A 24,766-nucleotide genomic window follows, 5' to 3' on the forward strand; every position below is an offset into this window, starting at 1 on the left:
GGAATAGTCCTTTCCTGTTTAGAAAATAGTATAGGCGGTCTTTAAGTAATTTCTCTAGAATTTTGCCGAATATTGAATTTATTGCTATCGGTCTGAAATCTTATGGAGTAAATTGGTTTTTCTATTTTGGAATTAATAATATTTTTGATATTTTCCGATTTGTAGGAAAATGACCTGTCTTCAAACAGCTATTGAAGATATTTACAAACAATGTGCTCGTGTTTTGATAACTTAATTGAATAAATTTGGTTGTTAAATTATCTGGTCCTGGAGAAACATCTTTCAAGTTTCTAACAACTAATTCTACCTCCTGTTGTGTGAATTCCACATCATCATCCTGGTTGTTACTTATTTCGACTACTTGGGCATTTGACGCTATCTAGCTCTTTTTCCATTAAGATTGCATATAAGTTGCTTAAGATATACTCACCTGTTTCAGGTCAAGAATTGGTTGTTGTCTTGTCATCTTTTTCCATACTTTATTACTACTGGTTGTTTTATTTGATTCCTAGCAATTTTGTAACCTATGTTGAATGGGTTTTTCGTTATTTTTGATAAAAAGTCGTTCCAATGTTTCTTTTTTGCAGTTGCTATGTTTTCTACATATGCTTGGCGTTCCTTGTAATGCTGTTCTTTGAAAAAATCTCTTATTTCTCTTCTCCTCTTTTTAAACCGTCTTTTCATTGCTCTTACTTTTTTCCTTTGTATTTCTAACTCCATGTTCCACCAACTTTTTTCTTGTTTTTTTCTCTTTCATTATACGTTTTTCATATTTTTTGTATAATTCTTCAAGAGTGGTATAAAATTTACTTATTAGTTCTTCAATGTCTTCTGGGCTATGAAGAAATTCGGTAATTTGGCTGTCTTCGCTTGACACCGTTGTTGAGTGTGGCCGTAGTTGGTGCAATATGTGCATCTTGGCACAAAAGTATTGTCAAAAAGTGCACATCTGTTCCATCCAATATTGATGTGGGTTCTGCCTTTCAATTGCTCCCATGGTTGCAACTGCATTGATATTATGGCTGTCTTGCCTTGTTTGCCTCTCCAAGTTCTGGTCACCTTTAGTTCTTCTGTAGTACACTGAAAACCATTTTGCTTGATTATTTTCCTTACTATTTCTTCATTTCCCTGTTCTTCATCAATTCCAATGACCTTCATTTCCAAGTTCTTTTCTTTGGGCTGTTTAGTGCTGAGTTTAGTACCCAGCTCTGGATCATTTGCTATACATTCTTTCAATCTGTCAAGTCCTGTTTTAAAAGAAGCCATGATCACAACTCCCTCTTATGCTGGTCACATTTCGGGTTCGTGTACTCCCAACTCATGTGGGTTGACCTTCCTCTTGATGAGTTTTTGTATCTCACCTTTGCTCAACTGATCTGATTTTACGATCAATGCCAACTTTGTCTTGTTCCTTTGTTTGTCTTTGGTGGCTTCGTCGAAAAGCTCAGGTATTTCTTCGGTCTGTCCCCGTGTCTTGTTTTGGCCTGCCACTACTGTTGCATAGGTTGGCCTTTCAGTCTTTTCACTCTGATGAGTTGCAATTACTCCTTGGAGTCTTGCCACTTCATGTGTGGCATCCAACGTCAGACTTTTTAGTTTTGTGAAGTCTGTGAGAAGCTTGTCTAGTAGCGTTTCCTTGTCTTCTACTCCTGTTTCTAGCACCAGCAGGGTTTTCATGAAGGACCTGTCGATTTTGGAAAGTTTTTTCAATGTTTGACTCTAACTCACAGCTTCGGTTGCTGATGTTTCCTGATCATTCATTTCCTTGTCTTGTCTGGTCTTTAGGGCAGTTGGGACAGGAGGGGTCGGAGCGATAGGGATAGAGAAAGAGGCGGGAAGGGGTATCCAGTGCATTCATTTGGATATGCCGCAGAAGGCGAGCCTCCGGCACAGTGAGTGATGGATGAGGTGGAGGGTAGAGGCGCTTGTCGAGACGGAGCTGGAGGTAAACTTCTTTGATAGTGCGGTGCAGGGAGAGTCCTCCAGAATCCAGTAAGGGCCTAGACCAGGGGATCAACGGTGCCCGGTTAAAAACGTCACGGGCGAGCTGATGGGCCAGCTCATTGCCGTCAATCCCCAAATGCCCAGGGACCCAGTGGAGGAAAACGGTGGAAGGTTGCAGTGCGGATACCGCTCGTTCGACCTCCTGTTGGAGTGAATGGGGTAGGGTGCAGTTCTGTATGTGGTGAATGGCAGCTTGGGAGTCGGTGTATATCATGTACTCTGGGAGCGAGGGAAGGGAGGGAAATGATTGTAGGGCATGTACAATGGCAAGGACCTCGAGAAAGAGTGCATCCGGAGGGTGTAGGTACGGCCCACTCGTGTGAGTTTCAGGTGCTTGGAGGTGGGGATGGTAGATAGCGAAGCCGCAGGAACCTCGAGGAGGTATGAAAGAGGCATCCATGTAGGCTACTCCGTGTAGGCTACTCCACTGTCTTGTCTACTTTTAGGCAAGACAGTGGAGAAGGCGGCCGGGCTTGAGGGTGTGGGGGTAGCCCCAGAGCCTGTGAGGGGCATTAAAATCGCCCCCGAGGAGGAGATGGGTGGTAACAGAATGAAGGAACTTGCCCAAGGCAGTGAATAAAGAGGATGTGACAGGGGGATTATAGAAGGACATAAAGGCGAGTGATATGCGCGAAGAAGGTTGGTAATACACCACACCAACTAAATATTTATGGAGGCTGGAGGGGATATCAAGTGGCTCAACGAGGACATCGCTGCGTACATAAACAGACGCAAGCGGCATGCCCGTCGTGTCATGGTAGGCGCGGTAACCTGGGACGGTGTGGACCATCCGTGTCTCCTGGAGAAGGAGAAAATGGGGCAGGGAAGGGCAGGTGAGGAGATACTGGTGGAGGGGGGTCTTACTGTGGTGAAGGTTTCGACAGTTCCACTGCACAATCTCGCGGTCCTTTCCACGCGTCATATCTACAATAGGTTAGAGGTAGAAGAGTTTCCGGGGACATGTTCCTTCTTTTTGGCCGGGTAGAGTGACTCCTGGAGGGAGCCCAGCATAGAAGCGAATGATTCCAATTGCTTGGATTGGGTTTGGAGGGTGGTGAGGATCTGGACAATCGAAGTTTCGAGCTGAAGCAAGCGAGTGTGGTGTGCGGTGGGGGTGGCTTCTACAAGGTCAGCCAATGGGGTGACCTTGTATGGGTTAGGGGACGGGGTGATGAACGTGGCAAGCTGCTCATTTAGCTTGGTAAGCTGGGATGTAAGAGAGGAAGTGGTTGTCTTTAGGGCTTGTGTCAATACATGGATTTGCTGTTGTAAATCTTGGGAGATGCGCTGATGTTCGCGCTGGTGACGCTCCAGCATCGTGAGCCGCAGATCGAAAAAGTGGTTCTCGTCAATCAGGGATGGGGAGGGTATAGTAGTGGAAGAAAAGGATGCCTGCACCGAGGGCCCTTTCACTGTAGCGGCGTAGGAGCCTGGAGGTGATGGAACCTGAGTTGAAGGAGACGCATGATTAGCAAAAGAGGCGGAGGAAAGGGTGGGCTGCGTGGTCCTGCGCAAAGCTGTGCGACGGAGAAATGCGGCTTTGGCACACTCGCATTGTTTATCAAGGAGGAAGGGGCAGGTGGAGTCGAGAGAGGGATGTGTGTTTACTTGGCAATGAATGCACCATGTTTGGGCACACCCGTGAGCAGTAGGATCTGCGGGTAGAGGAGCAGCACAGCGGCGGCACTTGGCCAGAAAGTTGTGCTGAGAGCATTGGTGAGCACGGTGTCCCAGAGCAAGACAACGGTTGCATGTGGGGGGCTTAGGCTTATCAGGGCGGCATCGGAAAGCGACGCATTTAAAATATACGAAGTGGGGTATGACAGTGCCAGCGAAGGTTATGAGCACCAAGGTTATGATGTTCTCGCTGCCCATCATATGCGCAGCGAGAACATCAGTCGTGCATGATTCAAGGTCATGCATGAGCTGAGAAGGAGTAAAATGACCACAGACGTTATGAATGATGCCAAGGTAGGAAATGGGAGAATTGGGGGCATATGTTGTGATGGTGATTGGCTTAACGTGGAGCTGAAGATGCGTGAGAGAGAGTAGGAGTTGGGCGGTGAGAGGGGAGTGTGTTTTCAGAAATACAAGGCTCTGAGCTGGCTTGGCCTGAAGGGTGATCTCTCCACTGTTTTTGGAGGAGAGATGTGCGGCGGAGATGATGGCAGCGAGCAAGTAGTAAAGAGGCAGCTTGGGAGTGAGGGTACCGGGTGGAAGTTGGATCCCAACTGAGATGAGCTCGGTGCGAGGGCGGGCGGCGGAGGCAAGTTTACAGCGGGTACTGACGATGCTCCAGCCGCTTTGCAATGATGGCGTATTATGGTCGTTGTCTGGGGACATCGTGAAAGCCATCTCCGCTAATGAGTCATCAGCTGGATACACAGTGATCAAGGAGGTAGGGGCGACAGGAACACAGCTCGAAACATTGGGAATGTCATCGGCGGGCATTGAGTTTGCACTGTCCAGCATGGCAGAAATGGTGGATCCGGTGGAAGCGGCTGCAGTAAGCGTGGTCAGCTGCGATTCTGATGTCTGATTGCAGCTCTTTACAACAGGCGCCAACGTGGTTGGTACAGACGCGGCGGCTTCCGTGGCGGCGACGGTGAATGCTGCTGGCTGAGACATGGTTAGTGATCCGAGACTCTTGGCGTCCCTGACAGTGTGGAGCTTGGTCATAGGAGACATTGAGGCGACGAACGCCGGCTGCGACGTGGCTGTTGAGTGAGAGCTCTCAGCGTCGCTGACAGCATTGAATGTGGCCGGAATATGCACCGTGGCGTGCGCAAAGTGCAGGAACGCAGCTGGTTGAGGCAGGGCTGCTGACTTAGAATTGCTCGCGTCGCTAGTAGCATTCAGCATTGACAGTGTAGGCACAGTGGCACCAGTGGCAGTAGAAAAGGAGGCCAGCGGGGCATTGGTGGCTGTCGGCTGCAGGGTCTTCGTGAGACGCTGCATTCCAGAGGTGCAGGCACGGCGAGTTAGGGTTAGCACGGCGCCGCGCCGCTTCGAAGATTTGGAGGGGCCTGGAGGGCCAGCCTGGCATCGGACCGGGATGCGAATGGTGTCCACTTGTCGCGTAAGTCTTCATGAAAAGATGAAGAGTAAACCTAGGGGCAGGCAAGGCCCTGGACCGGGCCAGGGACAGGTGAAAACGGAGCATGATATGAAGCCAGATAAACAGGGTGGTGTCCATCCATAAGGCCGTACAGGTACATTACAGGTACTTCCCTTGCTAGGTGAACACTGACAGCCACATCCAAGCTTAGCACAACGCATGCCAACTTCGCCACGACTTTTGCGCCGAAAGCTGCTACCAGCATCACATTTCCCGTTTCATGTCTCAGGCTTTTGGGCATGGCGTTTTCTCTGAGCACTGTAATCTCTGCACCTATATCAACCAGTGCCCTAACTGAAGCATTGCGGCACCTTAAGTTGACATACTCCACCGCGGGTATATGGTACTCTCTCTCATTCCTGGTTGCTGTGCCACCGCAGGTGGGCCCAAGCTCGCTGCTTTCGAGAGACACTGCCTGTTGACCACCAGGCACTGCTTTCGAATTCTGATCTTTGATAACCCGATTCACAATTTTTCCCTGTGTTGCTACTTGAGGCATTTTTGCGCATAGTGCAGCCCATTGCATACAAAACACGCGACCTGCATTTTCTAAAGAGTGGCTCCCTTGTTCACCGACGGAACAAAATGTGCAACAACGCTCGTATCATTTGTTGCACTCACTGTGCACCTGTTTTCTCCCACTGCTTTCGATGTTGTTGCTTGCCTGTGTGCTTACCCTCGATATCTTTGTATGCTTCAACAAGCTTTGCAACTTTGTGTGGCGTTGCCCACCAATTACCCTCTTCACGCTTAACGGGTTTCAGTGCTTCCTGGCTCAATGTTTGTTCAATTTGGTCGGCGACTTGAAGCACAAGCACACCTTCAAAATTCTTTACGTCTCGTGCCGCCACATAGGAGGCATAGTGGCTGTCGAGCCTAGATGCAAAATGCTGTCAGGTTTTGTCTCGCATTGGTGTTTGTCATGGCTTGTAACCCATTCACCATTGGCGCAAAATTGTCGACGGGAGGGTATACAAGCCAGTTGGTCATTCTGTACTCAATCGAATACAGCGAAGGAGTCAGAGTCGGGAGAAAGACAGAAAAAAAAAGAAGAAAATTATCAACTGACATTGACACAAATAATGAAAAAAAAAAGAACACTAACATGCATGTACTTAATCTAACTCAATGATGAATACCAAGGAAATGCCACGAACAGTTAACAGTAAACATAGAACTTAACACTACAGAAAATGCACTTAACGGTGGTCAACTAAACAGAGTTCAAAAGAAAGCAAATGATGGCATATGCATGGCCGGCCAGCTGCAGCAAGTCCATAAAGCGTGGAGTCGACGGCAGGGCTTTCCCGAAGAATGCTGGCAAACTGCCCTCGTTGCGGTGGATGTGATTGCTGGGCTGGTCTTCCCGGCAGTCTAGGTCTGACGTCTTCCCTCGAGCAGGTTGAGCTAACTTGAGGGGAACTACCGTGATCTTCGTTGCAGACGTTGGTTTGTCATCTCTTACACCAACTAGTAACTGGCAGTTCAAATGCGGCTAGGTGCTGGCAATACTGGACGCAGGCGATACTGGACAGCACTAGCTCGTTGACGTTATTCAGCAGATTGTAGGCTCAGCTTCTAGACTGCTTAGCTTGGTCTAAAACCTGTGTTCAACGAACTTCCTTTTCCTGGTTCCCTGTGTTGGGGAACGGCAGATATTGGTGACGATCCAATCAAGTTCACCCAATTGGATCCTGGCTCCTCCCAAGGTCTTGGCCGCACCCCTTTTAATTACGGGCGAAGGAACGAGTGCTTCCCCCCTGCTGATAGAGTTCGCGCACTCGTATTGCACCACACATGCGCACACCCTTGAGTCCGTGCCGGGCCTCCATCGTCCGTTCACAAACACAGGTGAAACTACGACAGCCAGCCATAAGGCGCTGTCGGCACACATGTACTGACAGCAATTCGTGGACATGCGATTGCACAGACGCACCACATACACTTGCAGCACTTTGTGGACACAGGATTGCACAGACACACCACACATTTCGGAGTATTCGCACCCCTGCCTTCTTAGTAAGCTTCTCAGCGTACGCGCAGGGCAGAGAATACGCAGGGGTTCCTACAAAAAGCTGTCAGGGCGTCACGGTCGCACCAACGACAAAAAGACAATAATGTCTAAACCTGCCTTGGACTTCTTTCGACTGCTTGCCCGAGTCGCTGGCAATACCCGTCTTGCTCACCAGTCTCTATTTCTTCAACCCTTTAGCGCCCGTTGATCAGTGCTTTGCTGAATCGAAAAATGCCGCACTATGACAGTGTTGCAAACTGGAAATGTCTGAGATAATTGTCTAGCGACAGCCTCAGCTCAGACAAAATGGTCTCCTTTACTTTATTGTAGCTGTTCAGTTCATCAGTTGACAGCTTTGAAAAAATACGCCGAATCCTCCCTGCGGTCAGTGGCAGAACCAAGTGGCTTTTGATATTCTCGAGCACTCCGTATGACTGAAAAATGCCCTCAATGCGATCCAACCACCGGAACCTCTGGATCTGATGGGATCGGAGGTAGAAAGCTTCTGGGCATTTTGGAAAAACGCCCTAGGTTCTCTTTGCGGGATTCCGGACGGCTGTTCGGTGCTCTATCATCTATACTTTTGCGCATTTCAAGCTGCCATGTTCTCTGTTGCTCAGTTTACTATTGAATCTTCAAACGTTCCAATTCCTTTGAGGCTAACTAAGTTTCAAGTTGAAATTCGAGTTCTTGCCTGTCTGTGCCTGTACCCAACCGTACTTCATCAGTCAGCCCCGTAGCTTCCCCTTCACTACTCATGATCAGCACCCACTAGTTTCAGATTACAGCTAGTGGTCTCTGTGAACCATGCATGGAAGCCACCTACCTTGTTTCCTGTCCCTGGAGGCCGATGAATGGAGTAGCTTTTCCCCAGTTGTCACCGCCACGCAGCTTTCCACAAGTTTCCTCTAGTCCATCAGAGGATAATGTAGTGCGACCACTAGTCCATCAGTGGGTTGCATTGTATCATCGTCCATCTATGGGTGGCACTGCCTAATGTGCACTCATAATTCCATTATTGAGCATTCCCCATGCGTCAGTCCATCGATGCACTGTCTGGGCTCAGACGGTTTGCCCGTTGATTCTGATCTTCACTGCTCGCCTTCACGTGAGCGGCACCCTCGCTTTTTGCTTCTTCGTCTGACCAGGCACAATGGCAGCAAATGTTATGCAGTTCCCGCTTCGTCTCTTGCAGGCTTAGTCCCGCCCTCATTGCCACTTGTGTCTCGAGCAGAAGCATAGGCCGATATAACACTGCATATATTTAATTTACATTTAATGTTTACATTATGAAGGCATAAGCTGTGTGGCAAGAACTGGCATTCTTGTCTTGGGGTAGGTGGTGTCTGGAGGGGATGATGATGATGATGTAATGTGGCCACACTCTTTGCAACAGGCAGGCATGTCAAGTGCATGCCTTAGCTGTGAAGAAAAAAAGAATACCTATAAAAAAAGGAAAAAAAGGGGGAAAAGAACCCTAAATAAGCAATAATAATAATAATAGCAATGAGCAAACGGAAGGCCACAATGAAGTACGCAACTATCAGCACTTTAGCATTGCTCTTCTCCAATATTGAAAGTGTCAAGAAAAAGGCATAGCAGATGGTTGTGCTGCTGCCACGAGTATACCATGTCACGAGCATACCATGTGAACTGTCATTCACAGTATGGTTCGAGATTCGCAATCACAAGGTCTAAATCATCCGCTAACTGTAAAAGGAGCTTGCCATTTGCAACAGTACAACCATCTAGTTCACTGAGATACCCATTAAATGCACAATTATGCAAACTAACAATTATGCAAACTATTGTCACATGTAAAAAAAAAGTTATCTACCGCGAACTTGGCTAGCTAACTTAGTGTACTTGGTAAAAAACTAGCCCTGGTCGACAGCGGCCCACGAATGTGCCACTGTGGACCAGAAACACGCGATGCAAAGTAAGGCATAGGCGTGCACTCGCCCCAAGTGGCTCCCACGCAAAAAGGGCGCCTCGCAAACTTAGGGGAGCAAACAGGCACACAACCTTTCTCTTTGACATGCAACTTTACTCTCTCTACAACACAGGTACTGTACACCGCCAGGGTCGTAAGACGCGGGGCTTGAGGCGGAGGGAGATGCCTGCGGTCAGCGAAGGGGGTCGAACCGGGACTGGCGGCGAGGCCGCAGGCATGCAGCCCGCTGCTTGCGGGACTGCCTTCTCATTGTGTTCGAGGCACCTCAATTTCTGAGAAAAACAGGGCCTGGTAGTGACAGCGCCGTATTCGTTACTTGCACTCAGCCATCCTGCACAATCTCATCTTGAGAGTGTCCCATCAGTCCGACTTGCTCCCGCACTCGCTATCCGATGCCAACTTAAGTTGTTTTATCTGGCTTGCAGCACGCTCGTGACGTAGTCTGGCCGCGTTGATCCCTTCTATATTCATAGGTTCGAGATGTGATACATGTCTGCAAGCAACACCTCTGTAACGGGCCTCTTTGTTTAGCTTGTGTCTTCGTGGGCTGTCCTGTGTTCTTAACTGTTTGTGGCCACGGAGGCGGCGGTATTCGATCACCCTCCTGTATGCGCCATCCTTTCTTCCACGTGAGAAGAACAGGGCTGCTGTACTGGGAAGTACTGTCACGGATTAATCCACGTGATTTCAGCTCATCAGTAATGTCCTTCATTACCCACCTTTCATAGTAAGAGCTGCGGCATGGTGGCTGGAAAACTGGCTTGCTTCCATGATTTTCATTTCAGCGATGTCGGTGCACCCTAATTCTTCCATTTTGAGAGCAAAGCATTTCCTATGCTTGTTGAGTAACGCGCAGAGCTGTGTTTTCTCTTCGTCAGAGACAATCGAGCCAACAATAATATCCCCTCGGCTAACTGGTTGCGGTGCAGAGGCCTCCTTGTTGGCGACCAGTAGGACTTGCTCTGATATGTTGCAAGGAGCGGGTGGACGCATGAGTATGTGTCCTTGCTTCAGTTACAACGTGACATTGCTGTAGTTTGTAACGGGGACGCTGACCACGTCAGTTGCACCAAGGGAAGGCGTTCCTGACACAAAAAAAATTGTTCGCGAGGGAACCTCAACATTCTCGCGACACGTGACGACTTCTCTCGGTCCCTCCAATTCTGCAACCAGACCTGTCAGCTCTTGTGCTTCCCTTTGGTTTAGCAAATGGGCACACCCACCACTACGAACCAGAAGCAGATTGGACAAGTCGATCACATCCATGCCAATAATTACGTCCGGTCCAACAAAGGCGTCGTCGCTGACTATGTAAAATAGGACGGCAAGGAGTTCAACATCATCGACCCACACCTTTAAGTCTAGTTCCCCAAGGGTTGACTGCTGTCGGCCGACACCGTGTATGGCCACTCCGGGGAGGCACCGTCGGCTCCCTGTTCAGCCGCATAGCACGCGTCAGCTTGATCAAGCTCACATCAGCACCCGTATCGAGAAGAGCGACCATCCATTCGCCGTCAATGCAAATGCTTTTGTACACCCTTTTTGTAGGCATGGTGTGTACCCTATTGATCACATTCCCTGAGCGGCCCTGATTTGGACAAAATTTTGCGCTGTGCCCATTGTGGTTGTACTTTGTGCAGTGAAGTGGGTGCCGTGGCTCAGGACGCTGACTCGACAGGTGGCTCGTTTTTTGGCAGTTGTAACAACATACTCCATCTACGCGTCGCACTCCTTCTCGCACGGTACTTCTGCGTACAGCATCATCAACTTGTGTTGACAAAGGAAATGGCTGGTGGCCACTGCTCAGTCGGTTTCGGCTGCTGAATCTTTGTGCTGATCTCCTCCTGCTGATGGGAATTGTTTTTTGCAGCTTTCTGTAAAATTGTCATACGCTTTAATGGCTTGAAGCAGCTCATCCGCACTTCTGCACTTTCTGTCCCGCAGCGCGAAACTCATTTCAGTCGACCAGAGACTTCGGACGATCTCAATAATTGTGTCCGCCAGACTTAGCTTGACCCTGGTGCACATTCTTTTCTTTTTTTGAACATACTTCATCACCTCCTCATCACGACTCTGAACTCCTTTGGCCATTCTCCTCCATAAGTCCAGGGAGCTTTCTTCAGTCACGAAGGCTGATTTAAATGCAGTTACGAACTCTTGCCATAACTGATGCCTTGCTGCTGACGAGATTAGCCAATCCTTAGAGCGGCTCTGCAGATTGAGGTGAACTGCAGTTAGGTGTTGCTGTTCAAACCAGTTGGCTAAGTCCGCAATGCGCGAAAATGTTTCCAGCCAATCTTTGGCACTGATTGGGGTGCTGTCTTCGTTAACGTTTGGGATTGCTGTAGAGGCTGGGAATCACATGAATAGTCGTCGCTGCTGAGGGCGGATTCATTCTCTCCATCATGCGGGCCATTGCAGAGAAGGCCTTGGTGAGCTGTCCCAAGATGGCATTGCTCGGGCCTGGATCCGGCTGGAATGACGGTGTTGAGGAAGCAGAAGTAGAGCCGCCGAGCTCCCGAATCTTCTCCTGCAGTCGTGAAAGCTGGGTTACTTTTTCTTGGAGCTGGTCTGGTGCGCTGCGATCGTAGTGTTGCCTGCTTTCCTGTTGGAGCTTGATAGCGCTCGTCACCTCTTCAGCAGCGCGTGACTCTGCAGCAAGACGTGTGTTTTACGGACGTTCTCCGTCCTGGCTCATGTTGATGGGCTTGTTGGGATTATCCCACTTCTGAGTGTAAAAAAGAAGTTCTCTACCGCGGACTCAGCTAGCTAACCACCACTTGGTTAAAAAACTAGCTCTGGTCAACAGCAGCCCGTGAATGTGCCACTGTGGACCAGAACATGTACTGCCTACCCCCCCCCCCCCCCATCCCCATACATATATACAGTGAACTAGACGTGCGTATGACGCGGTTTATTGACGTTTCGGCCGGGGTCCGGCCTTCATCAGATGAATAAAGCCCATCGACCAAGCCGGCCTGTAGGATCGTTTAGCGATGAGAGCCAGCAGAGAGCATGAAGGTCAGTGACGATGGAAAAAGGGCGACCGTAAAGGTAAGGACGGAACTTCGCAACCGCCCAGACAACAGCAAGGCATTCGCGTTCTGTAATGGAATAGTTGCGCTCCGATGGTGCTAGGAGGCGGCTCGCATAAGCAATAACGCTATCCTTGCCACGCTGACGCTGGGCTAAGACGACGGCACCTACGCCATGACCGCTGGGGTCTGTACGTAATTCTGTAGGGGCATCAGGGTCGAAGTGGGAGAGAATAGGTGGTAAGGTTAGAAGAGTGACGAGATGAGAGAAGGCGACGGCTTCTGCAGTACCCCACGATAATTGTACGTCTTTCTTCAAAAGATTAGTTAGGGGCCTAGCAATTGTCACAAAATCTGGAACAAAACAACGAAAGTACGAGCACAGCCCTACAAAACTTCGAACGTCTGCGGCTGTCTTCGGAACCGAAAACTCGCGGACAGCGTGAGTTTTGTCGGGAACAGGCTGTACTCCGGAAGCGTCAGCGAGATGGCCCAGAAGAGTAATTTGTCGGTGGCCAAAACGACATTTGGACGAGTTAAGTTGCAGCTTTGCCTTTCAAAATACATCAAGTCTAGTTGTGAGACGCTCGAGGTGAGTGTCGAACTTTGACGAGAAGACTATGATGTCGTTGAGGTAGCAGAGGCATGTGGACCATTTGAAACCTTGGAGCAAGGAGTCCATCATACGCTCAAAGGTGGCAGGGGCGTTGCATAATCCGAATGGCATGACTTTAGATTGGTATAGGCCATCAGGTGGGATGAATGCGGTTTTTTTCTCTGTCCATATTGTCAACAGCAATCTGCCAATATCCTGAATGAAGATATTATGATATCATTGAGCGATGATATCGTAATAATATGTTTAAAGATAATGTGTTCGAGTAATTTACACGAGTGTGCTGTTAAGGAGATTGGCCTATAGTTAGATAACAGTTGAATGTTACCCAACTTAAATAAGGGCAGAATTGAAGCAAGTTTCCACGAGGGAGGTAGAGTGGTGATTGAGAGAGATTTTCTAAAAATCATTGTTAGATATCTGCTGCACAAAAGAGAGTGTTGAACGAAAAAAAACAGTCAGGATACCGTCAGGATCACACAACTTCTTGGTGTCTAAGTTTAGGGTTAAGTACACCCTCAGGAGACAGTGATATATCATCGATTGGAGGGTATGGCTTGAATCAAAAACAGAGGTTGCAGACACACATTGATGATCGTGAATGCTGTCTCGTCAAGTGCACTGTCGACTGCACTGCTGTCTCGATTAAAACAATCCGATTTCCACTTCATCACTGCCATTGACGTGAGTTCTTGAAGTTTTTACTTGGTTCGAATCCTGTTCTGCTCCACATCGGAAGGCTGCAGCATCACCGTGTCATGATGGACACGGCCGCTGTCAGCTTTGTGAGCTGGGGTACATGCTAGACCCACGACATTGTCTCCAACTTCGATGACTTGCCCACTCGATGTAGCATCTACATCGCCCTCACCGCGTCTTGTGGAAGTGTGGCGACCTTTAAAATTACCAACCATTGATTTCTTCCATCCTTCCCGAATTCGTTCAGTGTATGAAACTTTCTCGTTGACCTGGGCATTGTTGCATGCTTCTCAGTCGTTGTATGCAGTTTTTCAAAGTGGCGTCTCAGCGCGACAGCGGTGCACGGGCCGACTCGCTTAGCAGACGACACCAGCCAGCTCTGGGTGGCGCGGTCTTCTAACGTGGGCTCCATCAGCCAATAGAAAAGAAATAATGTGGTTTTCTCTATTGATTTATTTTGCGCCATCCAGTGTTAGAAACTCAGCGACGGTGGCGGGAAACTTAAGCATGAAGGCGGCTCTTTCAAATGAGACCGAGATAGCAGCGATACGCAGCATTAAGTGGCAGCTGCGCTGTGGGAAGAAATGGCCATTTTGGGGTTCATTTTGGCTGAAATTCAGCCAGAACTTATCGTGCAAATTATTATTTCAACTAAAATACTAATTCTGAAAATAAGAGCCTTGACAGATAGGTAAAAAAACAATCGTTCATTCAGTCGGTGACCATAAGCTCCATCACAGCTTCTTTTGTGTTTGCATTTCAGGTTTGACGGTAGTAGGCGAAACAAGTTCTAGCGCAATATGTGAACTGTGCCCACATTTCATCCTTTCTCTTTGATGCTTTTTCGAACCTCTCCTAGTATTCAGCTGGAGTGAGTTTGACTTCATTTAAAACCACCTGCTTTACGGTCTTGAAACCTGAACATGTCTCTTCATTTAGACTATGCAACCAGTAACAGACCTGCTTTTCCAGGACGTGGAAAGATGAAAACGATTTTTCAACCTCATAAAACCACATTGAAATGTCTGCATCACACTGTAATCAGTATGCCTTCAGGATTTAGCACATTGCATTATTCCTTCAGTGCTGGTATGGCAGCGACAGGTTTTTTTCGACATTGAAGGCGGCCTACTCGATTGCTTGAGCTCCTTTCTTCATAGAGTGATGCCCTCACACTCAAGCCGCAGGTGCACTTTTTTCCACTTCCAGTTATAAGCGTTGCACCGCCATGGCCTCTGGATCTGACTTGCTCAGACCCTGCGTAGCTCCTTGCATCTCGGTAGCAATACAGTTTCTGATGATGTCTCACACTTGGTCTCTCCGGAGCTATGCAGTTCCTGCCACCTCTGATCCTCTCTTTTTTCAGCTGTAATATCATTTTTTACTCTATCAAGCTTGCCATTCTGCACACGAACATGGTTAACCTCACTGAACAACCATGCCAACTTAGACAAAATGCAAGAAATCCTGCTTGCCTGTTGCTGCCGCGGACGCTGTGTGAAAGATTGATAACACAAAACTCGGTTTAAAGTGAAAAAAAATAAAGAAAAACTTGTTTTCTCGCTATGCAGTACAGTAGAACAAAGAAAAACATTGCGGCAGAGGATGCAACGTCCACTTTGTCTGATGTCTAAAAGAGTGTCTCTTCATCTAACACACATGCACGTGCACACACGCACACAGACACACGGACTGTTGCCTCTCGTCGTCGGAACTCCACCCAACCTCCAAGATGTAAACGCAACAGGAGCACGCTCTGCTTTGTCAATCACTGAGGGCAAAGGTTGCCTCTGTCGAGATGGTGCTGTCTCCACTCTCCATTCCAGCCAGACGAGGGGCCATTTTGCTTCCTCTATGAAAGCAGTCTGGAGTGTGCACGTGCGGTTGAAGCAGATATAAAAATACAAAGTATAATACACGGCCCCCCAAAAGTGAGCGAGCTCATTTTCCCCCTCAGTTGCAGAGTTCAACTGGATATAACAGTTGCACGGGCTGGCGAAGAAGTTTACCATCTGGCAGCCACACTGTGCAGGCTCGGACTTGTCTGTCTTGACTGGGGAGCAGCTCGTAAGCAATGGCTGTTTTCCAGGAGAGCCGAGGTAGTTTTTTGTCAAGAATTAAGACAAGATCACCTTTCTTGAGTGTGTTTTCTTTGCTGCCAGAATTGTGCGCCGATCGTAGCTGCAGTAAATATTTGTTTCTCCACCGATGCCAAAAATGGTCTAATATTCTTTAGCAATGTTTCCGTCTTCACACAATTTCCTTGATTTAAGTTGTAGATGACTGTCAAGAAGCACTAGCAATTTTTTGCCAATGAGAAAGTGACAGACAGGCAGATAAGAGCTTTATTGATGGTCCTGAGGAACCGTGTTAGGGTACCTCCCTTTTTGAGGGAGTCCCTGTAGCCATCGCGGGCTGCACCCACATCAAGGTCGGAAGGTCGTGGTCCTCCACCTTGTCACAGACCCTCTGGACAGCCCGTGGTTGCTCTGAGAGGTCGCCGCTCTTAAGGGCTGCCTCCCAGTCAGTTAGCGTGGTAAGCGATGAGCCGCGTAACACGGCATTGTCAGAGCATATGAGATAAAGAGCAGTACGCCTCCCCACAGTCTGGACAGTGGGGTTCTACATTAGGCGCGACGTGACTGAATCGGCCCCTGGAGGAGAACGACCTTGTTTGGAGCATGCGAAAGGCCAACAATTGTGGTCTAGTGAGTTTAGAATGTGGTAGCGGAAAGGCCCACTGGGCAAGTTGATAATGTGCCAAGATTTCATGGAAGGTGAGAAGTGAATCCCTGTACAGTCCTAAGTTGCCACCCGTGAGTCCACCAGAACCGCTGCGGTGTGTAACACCTTGCGCACAGTCATGGGCCAACTCATTGACGTTAACAACCTCAGAGAGCACATTGATTCCCATATGGGCCGAGAACCATATGATGATATGAAAATCAGCAGCCCCCTCAGTGCCGAGGATGGCCGCCGCCTCCTTTGAGATCGAGCCGGAAGCGAAGGGTTGGGCTGCAGACCTGGAATCTTTAAAGATATTGAGATGTAGAGGGTCCTTCAACGTTATAGCTATAGCAACCTGCTTGGCTACTGTTGCAAAAACCTTCTGCACGGATGCCGAGTTAATGAGAGTGCCATTGGAGTCAACCGAAACAATGGCATAGTGACCAGAGCGCCCATACTGGCCGGCGTCAACGAAACATGCAAGATTCGGAATGTCTGCAGCCACTTTTAATTGGGAATGAGCCTGGGCTAACCGGTGCCGTACATTGTATTGATGATGGACCTTACGTGGCAGGGGATCTACCTTGAACGTATCTCAGACAATGGGTGATAGGGTTGCATTGCGCTCTGTGATTTCCTGGTGACCGCATCCAACGATTCGAGGATGCGTCTCCCCACTCGCGATGATGAGAGTTGTATTATTTGGGCCACTCGTTGGGCCTCGATCACCTATGGCAGGGTGCTGTGCATTCCTAGTTGTATGAGACTCGCAATGCTGGTAGTGAGTGGTAAACCCATCACGCGCTTGATGCTTTTGCGCATGAGGGTGTCGATTTTGGCCTCATCCTGTTTAGACCAGCGCAACGTGGAGGCTATATAGTTAATGTGGCACATAAGAAACGCGTGGTAGAGTCTGAGGAGATTGCTCTTGCTTAAGCCCCTCCCTGCGGTTCGAGACTCTGAGGATAAGCCGAAGCATATTCTCCGTCTCGGAGGTAATGTGGGCTGTAGTCTGTGAGTTGCCCCCGAGAGATTCCAGCAAGAGTCCGAGGACCGTGATGTTATCTACTCTGTGGATTTGTTGTCAGTCCCTTGTGTAGAGGGCTATGGTAACTTGGTCTAAGGGTGTGGAGCACCTAACCTCCCGTTGGGTGGGCCTATACAATAGAAGTTCGGACTTGGTTAGTGACAGACCCAGGCCTGTGTCTACTGGGAAGTGTTCTATGATGTCGAGTGCCTCTTGGAGCACACTCTCAACTGCAGCATCAGACCCTCCCACGCACCACACAGTAATATCATCCACGTAGAGGGCGTGACCCGTTCCTGTTACTGTGGCCGGTCTGTCCGAGAGGCCCCTCATGGCGATGTTAAACAGTAGGGGAGAGATGACCGCCCCTTGCGGGGTGCCACTCGCACCCAATGTTGTTCTGCGCAGTAGTGTACAAGCATGATCTGTGTTGCACTGTGTGTGAGGTTGCTGTGTTCAAATTTTATTTTGACATTTTCTTTGCTTGTACAGTATCTCTTTTTATTTTCTATGTACCACTCCTGCTTTGGCTGCCAAAAAGCAGCTGGCAGTATTTTCAAATAAATAAATAAATAAATAAATAAAATAAATGTAAATTCCTTGGCTTTGATTTGCCCTATTTTAACGGTGGCCTTGCGATCCCCGAGGAAGGGCCTAATGTACGCAAGGAATCGAGGCCCCAGGCCCAGGTCCGAGATGGCATCTAGCACAAACCAGTGCGAGATGTTATCAATAGCTTGGACAAGTCTAGAGCAAGGATGCCCCGAGTGTCTCTAGTGTCGTCATCAATGATTTGCCGCTTTATAAGAAACATGACGTCCTGTGTGGGGAGTGCCGGCCGAAAACCTACCATGTTGTGAGGAAATAACTCCTTAGTTTCTATGTGCCTAGATATACGGTTGTGAATGGCATGTTTGGCCACCTTGCCCACGCAGGACGTGAGTGAGATGGGCCGCATGTTCTCCGGTGCAAAAGGTTTGCCTGGTTTCGGGATGAGCACCACTGAGGCTGTCTTCCAGGAGTTGGGGACGACGGCTGTTTCCCAAATTTTATTGACTTCCTCGGTGAGCAGCGCAACTGAGTGTTTGTCCAAGTTGCGGAGGAGCTTATTGGAGATGCCATCCGGGCCCGGTGCAGAGCGACCATTGAACGTTTGGAGCACTTCCCAGATTTCGGATTCCATAGTGTCGAGCTCCCCCACCGCGCCAAGCCCCCGATAACTAGGATAATTCCCGTCACCGGAGGGGCCCAGCGGGAGATACATTTCAGCCAACTATTGCAGGAGGATGTGTTCAAATACACCCACCGCCTTTTGATTATAAACTATGCGATCAATGGCTAGTCTCTGATTGCATTTGCTTTGCGAATCGTCGAGTAAGTGTTTGAACAGATTCCATTTGCCCCCCGCTCTCATCTGCCCATCAACCGAGGAATACACTTTGCTCCATTGTTGTTTGGACAGTTTAGTGGAATTAGTTACTATTGCACAATTGAGCTCTGCAATTTTCTTGTGAAGTCGGTGGTGAAGTCTGTGCGTTCTCCAGCGGGTCAGGATCGAGTTTTTGACTTCTAGGAGGTGCGCAAGGTGCATGTCCACAGGGCCGGATTAAGAAAAATGGGGGCCCTGGGCTAATGCACATGCAGGCCCCCCTTCCCTCTACTGACTCCCTCCCACCTGTCGCCTGCTATGCTACTGGAAATATGCCATGTTTCATTTTAATTCCACCAAATTAAAAAGAATGAAGTGCGATCAATGGGATTACTATTATTGTTATTATTATAAGGAAAACAACAAAACTTGCTTGAAACGTGTGCTGTTGTAAACAACAACACATATGTTCACTTTTTGATTAATCTGCATTCTGTTTTCAGTAATAGCTAGGCTTTGAGGAAAAGTTTAGTGCACTCAAGATGAACAAGAACGTAGAAAAGACAGCACAGCTCGGATGTCGATCCTTCTGAAGCTAGGCTTTGTTTGAATCACTAGGTTAAATCCCATGAGGAGACGCACGGTTGTATCCAAAACATTCTTTATTAAAATTCAAGCATCAGACTGCAGTAATCGTTATACACGTTACTCTATAAATATGCAATGGATATATATTGCTTAAGTGATATTGCGCGACATAAAAACGACACGGACGTGAAAGAAGACGACACACCAAGCGCTTGGTGTGTCGTGTTCTTTCACGTCCGTGTCGTTTTTATGTCGCGCAATATCACTTAAGCAATGGATTACCAACTAGCCCGGAATGCTGCTCTCATGGATATATACTATACTTAAGGCAATACAAACACCATAAAAATGCACTAGAATACAGATGAAAATTACCAACTGTAATTACAAAACATTATTTGAAAATATTTTTATTAAAGGTAAGACAAGCAAGGACGACACTAAATAAACTTGGCACTATCAAAAACAACAAAAATACAGTTCTTTATAAGCACGCTAAATATCACAAAAAGAACAAACAAGAAACGAACAACGAAGATTTGCATATCTTGAATTACACTGCTCAGCGTTTCATTGGCAACGTGCAGGCTGGGAGGCGACACAACAAACTTATTGGAACTATTCATGTATAGCACAAACAGTCCTCTTTCAAAATGGCATCCTTCGCGCCATCGCTTTGGCGATATCAGATTTAGTCTGTTCGAAGGATAGATCGCGGAGGAGGTCACTTTCAATGGACATGATAGCAAGCGAGTTTTTCTTGTCGTCAAGGAGGCTCGAACGAAGGCGATTTTTTATCAGCGAGAACTTGGAAAACGATCATTCGGTCTCACAGTTTGCCACAGGTGTGCTTAAGTACATTCGCAAAGAAATAGAAAGGTTTGGAAACGCACCAATAAGCTTTCTTTTCTGCAGCAACTTCATTATTCCCGGGGGACTTGTGTCCTGGCACACAGAGTTGTGCAGAAAGTTCGCAAACTGAACGATTTCCGTGGGAAATACTGGCTCCAAATCATTTTTGTAGGTTTTCACCAACTTCTCAGCCTGCTGTGCCAGAGAGGCCGGGCTCCCAACTTCTGTCAGCAATTTTAAGAATCCGAACCTTTCGCAGAGTTCAGTGTTAGTCAGCCTTTCGCACTCACAAAGCAGAGCCTAGACTGTCAAGTACAAAATTGTAGGTCTCTGCGATAAACTTTTTTCTACCTTGTAGCGCACTATACCTTTTTCCATCTGGGTTCTTACTCAAAACTATGCGTTTGCCCTCATCCTGATAACATTGATTGGTACTTAGCGTGCGTGCTCTCTCTTTGAAGGTATCAAAGAGAGGTCGCAAAGAAATAACGAAACCTTCTAGAGAGCTCAGCATGTCTACAGCAGTTGAAATGTCTAGGCCTGGTTTCTGAAGTGCTACGCTCGTTTTGTCAAAGCGCTCCAAGATTTCACTCCAGAAAATCGCCATGAATGCAGTCTGTAGTTTTGTAATTTTCTTGAAGAGAGAGTGCGCTTCTTTCCTAGTGTCACTGTTTTCTTCCGCGTCCTTTGATATAACTTCAAGGCAACACAAGACTGCACTGAAATTTTTCGGAATGGCCTTACATGATTCAGCGTGTCTTGACCTCAGAGAGACTTTTCAAAACAAGCTGCTGGCCAGTTCCGCCCATGCTGTCCAAAAGATACCTCGATCGCTTAGGTGAGGCAGCAAAGAACACAGAGTCACTGAATTACAGTGAAAAATTTGACTGCCTCAAGGCAACTGTCAATGCTACACACGCCAACTAAGTTCAGTGAATGACCGGCACATGGGACGTAGACTGCCAATTCATTCAGGTGTTTGATGTGAATTTGCAGTCCTTTGTATTTTCCTGACTCGCATTATCATAAGCTTGGCCCCTACAATCATCAATTGAGATGCCATTGGCCGTCAAGAGGGACATCACGGTATCGAAAAGATACAAGCCGGTATGTGATTCAATTAGAACAAATCCATGAAAGCGTTCATACACTTTCCCATTTAAATAGTATCGCTAAACAACTGACAACTGATCAACGTGAGTAAGGTCTGCAGTCATATCAACAATTAAAGAGAAGTATTTTGCGCGTTTCACTTCGTCAACGAGACGTTCCTTGACAGCCTTTGCCATATGCTCGATAAATTCATCACAGATGGTTTTTGACAGTTACGATGGGTGACCTTTTCCTTTGTTTCCGTAGCATTTGATGTGCTCCTCTAGAAAGGGATCAAACTTGGCAATTGCCTCAAGCACTTCCATATAACTGCCATTTCTTGGTGAACAAAAATCTCCTCACTGCCCCTAAACGCTAGGTTGCACTAAGCTAGAAGCTTAACTACAACGACTACGCGCTTGAACACCTCTGTCCAGTAAGCGGTCTTAGTGACAAGATGCTTAACCAGCTCCTTGTCAATTGAGCTGCTCGAATTAGAGCGGGCGAGCCATGCTGCCACGTATTTCCGGTGCTTGATGATATTTTCATGTGCGAAAACCTTTTCTTCTGCTCTTTTCCAATTAGAAAAGCCGTGCGTGGTGAAAGCACTGGGGTTGCTTGAAATCAAAAATAGTGTGTACATGAAGCAGTAAACATAACCTTTGGACTCCGAGTACATTAACCAGTGTCGCTCGTACTCCTCCTCATTTACAACCTTTCGCATGAAAAGATGAGGTGACATATAACATTTCTGAGTTTTGTATTGCCTTTCGGAAGACGGAAAATTTCCTGCCCGATTTTGAAAATACGATGACCCTTTCTCAAGGCATACACTCCGAAAGCTGTCAGTAATAATGTTCGCCCACTTGGTAGGGTCACTTCGGAGAATCTCGCAACGTACCTCTTGCTGCGGGGGTGTCTGTACTTCTCTGTTGCCGCAACGAGAAGCCGTCTCATTTGTTCTCTCGAGGCACACTTTGTGGTTGGGAACTTGATTATTTGAAGCCAAGCTAACAGGAAACAAGTAAGTCGGTTCTTGGAGTGTTGTTTCCTGGCGCTCGTCAGTAGAAGGAGGCTCATCGGGAAGATTTGGAACCTGTTGATCAGCAGTAGTAGAAATTGGGCATGGCAGACTGGACACCTGGAGCTCTGTGGCAAAAGCCCAGCCGAGCAGGATAGACATTGCTGACTCAGGAACAGGACAGGGCTCGGTTAGCGTCACTTACTCAGAAATATGGAAGACCGAGGTTGGCACCGTTTTCACAGGATCCAGACAACCGAGATGAGTCAAACCTTGCTTCTTGCCAGGAAACCGTGGTGATGGAGTTGGCATGTCCTCCACAGAAGCACAGTCAGTACTACTGGGAGTTTGGCATGGACTCTGGGTAGAGCGATCATACTGCACCACTCTGCACTCGTGGCTCCAATGCTTGTGCACCTTCTTCCCTCTCTCCTTTGTCTTCTAATGAGGTGCTTGCTCCGCTCTTAGTGTTAGTCACCTAGTGCTCATTGCTCAATGGTTCATCAAATGTGCGCTGCATGATGTTAGCGCTATGGCTAGAGCATAGAGTCACCTGCTCTTGCTCTCTCATTGGAGAATACCGTTCTGGTGCCAATTCCTCTGCTTTAAGGTCTTACCCCTATCATATTCCTCCAGCTCATTCAGTAGCTCTTGCTGGCGGTGACGAAAAGCTGCCACGCTGGTAGTTAAGTGGTCAGTTACTGCACAAAGCAATGGCACATGCCGAGTAGCACTCCCTGACGAACATGGAAGACCCAGAGGCACATACATTAAGTGTGCGGTAGCACCCTGTCCAAAATCACCAATTAGCTTTATTCTGCTGCTACTCTGACCCAAAATCTCAGCCGATACCTCATTCACTCGTATCACCGTGATATCTGCACCTGAGTCAATGCGCACGATGCAGGGTTTGTCTCCCACCAATATCCCAATTCTCAGGTCACTTGTCAGTGACGCCACCCCAAATCTGCCATCTCCCAAAGGCAGTGTGTCACGATGGTGTGGCAGGGCTCTCAACTGACCTCTCATTCTGGGGAACTACACACGAAACTTCTGCTTTCTTGGCAGTAGTGTCATGTAAAGATTCACAATCTCTTTGAAAGTGACTCCGTGCATCCAAAGCACATTACAGAATTAGGGTTGAAGCTCGACCTAGCGGACTGTTTAGCTTGCGGCCTATAACTATTATTTCTTGATGCAGTACCGTGGTAATTGCCTTGTCTGCTAATGTCCAGGCCTTCTTCAAAATTTGCGGCTAACTCTGCTATTTCTTTGGGCTTCAACCAGCCCTTTTCTTCCTGCTGAGTGACCAGTGAGGGAAGGTTACTTGGCATTAAGTGCTTTAGCCTATCAGCTATCAGCAATTCCTGCAGACTCTCAAACCACAGCTCCTCTCTACTTATGAGGTAATACGTGAACATTGTTTCTAGACGTGCCGTCACTTGGCTTCAAGACTCACTCGTCTGCTTCCCTTTTGATTTTGAGAAACATTCAACGGTATTCACTTGGAGTCACCTGTAGTTCCTTCAACAATTTAGATTTTAGGTCTGAGTAACGCATTACACCAGGCTCCGATTGATTGGCAACAAATGTTCGCACCTTGTCAGTTAAGAACGGTAACATAATCGTGCCCTGCATTTCCTCAGGTACACTCAATGTCGCAAAAAGAGCGTCCATGTTCTTGAACCACGCGGGAATCATTGGCTCATTAGTGAGCATGGGGGCAAGGACTGCTTTGAACTCCTTCGTGTATCGTCCCATTCCAGTGTGCTGGCTCCGGTTCTGATGAGGCACACGAGGACCTCACCTTCTCCAGCTCTAGTGTGAGCTTCTATCTCAAACATCAACTCGCGGGTGCAATCCGATTTATTCATACTGTCACCTTCCACCACATTTCTATCTGAATCTGCCATCTCCCAGAATGTGCCTGAACATAATGTGCATTCAATGAAAAGGACCTTGAGAGAGCACAAAATGAGCCTCACCTTTTCGTGATGCATCGCCTGCTGCCGCTGCTAGCCGAGTCAGTCTTGTCTCCAACGCTCGTTGTGACAGAGTCCTTTGGACCACCCCGGACCACCTCTCGCATCGCCTCCCTCCACCGCATTTACGTTCCTTGCTGCCCTGCTTCTGATGCACAACACCGCAGCACCTCCTCAGCCACTCAACGAAGTTGTTTGGCTCTGTCATCATTCAGTGACGTGCAATAGCTCTTGTTCCGCTCAGCTCCTGGCTCGCAAATGTTGTCTGCAAGGATCGTACGGGATGCCAGTACTGCTTCTTGCAGCGCACTAGCAGGTAAAAATCGCAGTGAGTGTCTAGTCAGCTTCACTGGACTTGAGCACGTTCCTCATGGTGGGGTTTCTGATCCTAGGGTTGACTGTGGCAGTTAATTTCCTTTCCCTTTATCCTCTGCTAGCTTCAACACTAGTTAAGGAGGGAAGGTGCTCAAGGTCCAAAGTCGGTGCCCCTCGATCACTCTAGTGGACGCTGGCAGCGTGAAGGAAGAGCCGTTGTCCGGTAAAGAGATGCTTTGTTCAAACTCTAAGGCATCTGTAGGTCCAAACCCGAACCTCTGCTCTCTCTCACGCAACCAAACATGACTCTGCCCTCAGTTGCATAAAAGAGTCACAAACCAGCCAATCACACA

At 48.0% G+C, this 24,766-nt stretch overlaps 1 protein-coding gene across 1 annotated transcript; it reads right to left on the minus strand.

Moving 5' to 3' along the window:
* Nucleotides 1–2,928: 2,928 nt before the first annotated feature.
* On the minus strand, nucleotides 2,929–24,205 carry LOC135908213 (uncharacterized). The gene is made up of 5 exons (XM_065439968.1): nucleotides 24,102–24,205; nucleotides 17,362–17,594; nucleotides 11,453–11,742; nucleotides 4,096–4,956; nucleotides 2,929–3,450 (listed from the first exon to the last, which is right to left on the minus strand). Exons 1-5 carry the CDS (start codon nucleotides 24,203–24,205, stop codon nucleotides 2,929–2,931), a joined length of 2,010 nt encoding a protein of 669 aa, XP_065296040.1.
* Nucleotides 24,206–24,766: the final 561 nt, after the last annotated feature.

The sequence above is a fragment of the Dermacentor albipictus genome, chromosome 2, assembly GCF_038994185.2.
Source record: "Dermacentor albipictus isolate Rhodes 1998 colony chromosome 2, USDA_Dalb.pri_finalv2, whole genome shotgun sequence".
NCBI classification, from domain to species: Eukaryota; Metazoa; Arthropoda; class Arachnida; order Ixodida; family Ixodidae; genus Dermacentor; species Dermacentor albipictus.